This window comes from Brachyistius frenatus, unplaced genomic scaffold (assembly GCF_029030835.1).
Source record: "Brachyistius frenatus isolate BFR_SWC_R1_liver_20210118 unplaced genomic scaffold, ASM2903083v1 Contig_195, whole genome shotgun sequence".
In the NCBI taxonomy this organism is placed as follows: Eukaryota; Metazoa; Chordata; class Actinopteri; family Embiotocidae; genus Brachyistius; species Brachyistius frenatus.
The window spans coordinates 696,516-701,691 of record NW_027210794.1 but is presented as its reverse complement, the minus strand read 5'-3'; the positions used below and the strand labels follow the sequence as shown (position 1 = coordinate 701,691).

The 5,176-nt window shown below is 42.6% G+C and overlaps 1 protein-coding gene across 1 annotated transcript; it reads right to left on the bottom strand.

The window, feature by feature from the left end:
- Positions 1-23: 23 nt before the first annotated feature.
- On the bottom strand, positions 24-4,570 carry LOC138632802 (dentin sialophosphoprotein-like; the record flags this gene model as incomplete). Its single annotated transcript, XM_069718628.1, has 3 exons — positions 4,424-4,570; positions 3,837-3,892; positions 24-949 (listed from the first exon to the last, which is right to left on the bottom strand). Coding segments are annotated over exons 1-3 (1,129 nt in total), but the record flags the coding sequence as incomplete, so codon positions are not given.
- Between the last annotated feature and the right edge of the window lie 606 nt (positions 4,571-5,176).

Genomic DNA, 5,176 nt, shown 5'->3' with positions numbered 1-5,176 from the left:
TTCACTGTGTTCGCTGTATTCACTGTGTTCACTGTGTTCACTGTATTCACTGTGTTCGCTGTGTTCGCTGTGTTCGCTGTGTTCACTGTATTCACTGTGTTCGCTGTATTCACTGTGTTCACTGTGTTCACTGTGTTCGCTGTATTCGCTGTGTTCGCTGTGTTCGCTGTGTTCACTGTATTCACTGTGTTCGCTGTATTCACTGTATTCACTGTGTTCACTGTGTTCACTGTGTTCGCTGTATTCGCTGTGTTCGCTGTGTTCGCTGTGTTCGCTGTGTTCACTGTATTCACTGTGTTCACTGTGTTCACTGTGTTCGCTGTATTCGCTGTGTTCACTGTATTCGCTGTGTTCACTGTGTTCGCTGTGTTCGCTGTATTCGCTGTGTTTACTGTATTCACTGTGTTCGCTGTGTTCACTGTATTCGCTGTGTTCGCTGTATTCACTGTATTCGCTGTGTTCACTGTATTCGCTGTGTTCGCTGTGTTCACTGTATTCACTGTATTCACTGTGTTCGCTGTGTTCACTGTATTCACTGTGTTCGCTGTATTCACTGTATTCACTGTGTTCACTGTGTTCACTGTGTTCGCTGTATTCGCTGTGTTCGCTGTGTTCGCTGTGTTCGCTGTGTTCTCTGTGTTCACTGTATTCACTGTGTTCACTGTGTTCACTGTGTTCGCTGTATTCGCTGTGTTCACTGTATTCGCTGTGTTCACTGTGTTCGCTGTGTTCGCTGTATTCGCTGTGTTTACTGTATTCACTGTGTTCGCTGTGTTCACTGTATTCGCTGTGTTCGCTGTATTCACTGTATTCGCTGTGTTCACTGTATTCGCTGTGTTCGCTGTGTTCACTGTATTCACTGTATTCGCTGTGTTCGCTGTGTTCACTGTATTCACTGTGTTCGCTGTGTTCACTGTGTTCACTGTATTCACTGTGTTCGCTGTGTTCACTGTGTTCACGTTTTACTTAGTGTCAGTTGATTAGGATGAACGTTCATGTATGAGAACATGTGAAGATAACTTCTGCTCAGAGAGCCGTGTTGCTGACCGGAAATGATGTTTTGGACTTTCTACAGACTGATAAACGTCTCCGACGTCCAGCAGGACTTTATTCATTTTTTTCAAGATGGACGCCGACCTGTTTCTTGTCCTGCTGACGGGATGTCTTCAGCACCGACCTGTTCCTTGTCCTGCTGACGGGATGTCTTCAGGACCGACCTGTTCCTTGTCCTGCTGACGGGATGTCTTCAGGACCGACCTGTTCCTTGTCCTGCTGACAGGATGTCTTCAGGACCGACCTGTTTCGGGAGTTTTTCATCGCTTCAGGACGGAAGTTGAACTGCAGTGAACTTGTTTTGTGACTTCTTCTGTGAGTACAACTTCACATAACATTCATTTCCAAATTCAATAATACAAAAGGGTTCATCATGTTTTGATCGGTGGTTTACATCAGATCAGTTTTGTAGCTGTTTTTATTGAAGTTTATGGAGACGTTTGTTTTCCCCCAAAAGGGGGCGGGGCCAGGCTGAAAGCCAGTTACATCCATTGTAATTCACTGAGTTTAACATACTTTAGTAAAGGTCATCCTGAGGGGCACATGTTTCTGTGCATTTTGTAGTTAATTTTTTTGTGGAGACACTTCAGTCTAATTTATTTATTATTTGGAGGTAATGAAAAAAGAAAAGACTCAATGTGTGCAGTTTGTTCTTATTTCGTTTTTTTTTTTTTTTTTTTTAATTTGTGTGTTTTGTTTAAGTTAATGTTCATATTTAAAATGCTACAATATTTGTGGTAATTGAGTAATTTAAAATACAGTGAATGTATTTATTTGCATATCTTTAATATGGGTGCAGCAACTTTAAGACTACCAAACCCAATCATCCCATCAGACACCGTGCAGAGAGGTGGGATGGTGGTATTAATACATACTGAACAGTAGATCACTCTGAAAGCACATTCCTGTGATAAGCAACAAAAACATTTCAAATAAAATCCCATTGTGCCAATATGGGCGTCTTGCATTTGTCAAAGCTGAATGCAGCACAGCATTTCTTTTCCTTTTTATTTCTAATTTCCTGCAGTAGATTTGAATGTCAAACATGGGTTCGTATTGAGGAAACATCCTGGACTGAAAACAGCTCCAAACTTTAAAACTGACATCAGTTGGCAGCGACTTGGCCTTTTAAACGCTACAACCCTTCACCGATTTTATTTCCCTTTTTAGTAAGCGCATGTCCTGTTGTTGTCAAAGCCCCTCACGATCTACGAGTACCTAATCGCCCCGAGGACTCCGGGTGTGCAGCCAAAAAGGCTTTTCAGGAGGTCCCTTATTCTCAGCGCGGGGAGGAAGCGGCCCGAGGCAGCTTCCAGGGGGCTGCTAGAGGCCCGTGGCAGGATGCCTCACAAATCCAATTAGGAAGATCTGCGCCTGGTTCTGGACCTTCTGCTGCAGGCTGTCAGTCAGCGCGGGACAGAGCAGGAGTCCAGTTACCAGACATGTGTGTTTGTACGAAGGCAGTCGGAGGGCTTTCCTGCGTCTTGTATATGGACATGATGTTGTACCCCCCCTCATAAACAGGCCATGTGCTCGTGGGGTCAGTGTGGGAAAGCTGCAGGCGGCGCTCCCTTGGTGAATGTAGTCCAATCCAGCGTAACCAATGAGGTATCTCGCCGCCTCTGACCTCACTGCTGATGTCATCTCCCCGCTGAGAGCTTTGACTGACATCACTGGAGGAGAAACTCGTTGTTTTCTTCCTCCCAACTTCTGCTGTCGTATCGTTACACCATGAACCCAAATTTGACTCGCCGGTTTCCGTTTTGATTGTTTCAATGAACACGCTTTAGTTTTTCTTTGTTTTCTACCAAACAAACAGAAGCACGAAGCTAAATGTCGTCACCGGTCGTGTTCCCTTGCAGCCTGCACAGGTTCTGTCCATCAAAATTATTGACATTTATTGAACACAAAATATGTATCAACAACCTCCATACAGTGAAATGTGAATCATCTGTTTCCATCCATCAGCTGACAGTCTTCATTCTTCACTCCTTCTTCCATCAGCTGTCTCCTGTTGCTTCTTCTGCAACTCACACTTTGAACAAATCTGCTGTTTTTATTGGAAAACAAAATGTGACATCACACTTTAAAAAGACTGAAGTTATGGAACATTTTTAAAGTGAACCCTTCTTTTTGAACAACTTGTGTTCCAACCATCAGCAGGTCAGGATGTGATTTTTGGTGACAGTTCTTCTTTTTATTGAACTGGTTCGTTTCCTGAGTCGTTGTTTGTGTTTTAATGACGTTTCATTCACGAGTCATCGACTCAGTTCGAATCTGCAGGTTTTTTGTCAGTTGAGTGCGTTTGTTGTGCCGTTTGTTGTGATGTTTGTTGTGCCGTTTGTTGTGATGTTTGTTGTGCCGTTTGTTGTGATGTTTGTTGTGCCGTTTGTTGTGATGTTTGTTGTGCCGTTTGTTGTGCCGTTTGTTGTGCCGTTTGTTGTGATGTTTGTTGTGCCATTTGTTGTGATGTTTGTTGTGCCGTTTGTTGTGATGTTTGTTGTGATGTTTGTTGTGCCGTTTGTTGTGACATTTGTTGTGCCGTTTGTTGTGACGTTTGTTGTGACGTTTGTTGCGACGTTTGTTGCGACGTTTGTTGTGACGTTTGTTGTGCCATTTGTTGTGACGTTTGTTGTGACGTTTGTTGCGACGTTTGTTGCGACGTTTGTTGTGATGTTTGTTGTGCCGTTTGTTGTGCTGTTTATTGTGATGTTTGTTGTGATGTTTGTTGTGACATTTGTTGTGCCGTTTGTTGTGCCGTTTGTTGTGATGTTTGTTGTGACGTTTGTTGTGACGTTTGTTGCGACGTTTGTTGCGACGTTTGTTGCGATGTTTGTTGTGCCATTTGTTGTGATGTTTGTTGTGCCATTTGTTGTGATGTTTGTTGTGATGTTTGTTGTGCCATTTGTTGTGATGTTTGTTGTGCCATTTGTTGTGATGTTTGTTGTGATGTTTGTTGTGCCATTTGTTGTGATGTTTGTTGTGACGTTTGTTGCGACGTTTGTTGCGATGTTTGTTGTGATGTTTGTTGTGCCGTTTGTTGTGATGTTTGTTGTGCCGTTTGTTGTGATGTTTGTTGTGATGTTTGTTGTGCCGTTTGTTGTGATGTTTGTTGTGCCATTTGTTGTGATGTTTGTTGTGCCATTTGTTGTGCCGTTTGTTGTGATGTTTGTTGTGATGTTTGTTGTGCCGTTTGTTGTGACATTTGTTGTGCCGTTTGTTGTGCCGTTTGTTGCGACGTTTGTTGCGACGTTTGTTGTGATGTTTGTTGTGCCATTTGTTGTGACGTTTGTTGTGACGTTTGTTGCGACGTTTGTTGCGATGTTTGTTGCGATGTTTGTTGTGCCGTTTGTTGTGCCGTTTATTGTGATGTTTGTTGTGATGTTTGTTGTGACATTTGTTGTGCCGTTTGTTGTGCCGTTTGTTGTGCCCTTTGTTGTGATGTTTGTTGTGACGTTTGTTGCAACGTTTGTTGCGACGTTTGTTGCGACGTTTGTTGCGATGTTTGTTGTGCCATTTGTTGTGATGTTTGTTGTGATGTTTGTTGTGCCATTTGTTGTGATGTTTGTTGTGCCATTTGTTGTGATGTTTGTTGTGATGTTTGTTGTGCCATTTGTTGTGATGTTTGTTGTGATGTTTGTTGTGACGTTTGTTGTGACGTTTGTTGCGACGTTTGTTGCGATGTTTGTTGTGATGTTTGTTGTGCCGTTTGTTGTGATGTTTGTTGTGCCGTTTGTTGTGCGACACTCGTGTGAAGCTGCAGGACTGTTTTCTGTTCTTTGAATAATAATCTTATTTTACCTTCTTATGGACGTCTGCTCGTTGTTGTTGTTGTTGTTGTTGTGGTGGTGCTTTATGTTTATGTGCTTTCCTCCCAGGTGTGTGAATGGACCTGGATATGATGCATTAGTTAGTTAGTTTTTAAAGAGACATCCTGTTTCAGTAGTGGAGGTGCATGAAGGGGAAACGCTGTATTATGAGAAATATTGTGTATCAGAATGTTTTCTGTCAGATTATGGGATGCAAAGTGCAGTTAAAGCTTCATGTGCAGTTTATTAGAGACCAAAGAACCAAAACACGAGTTTAATTCATGTCTCAGCACATTTTGAAACTCTTAAAGTTG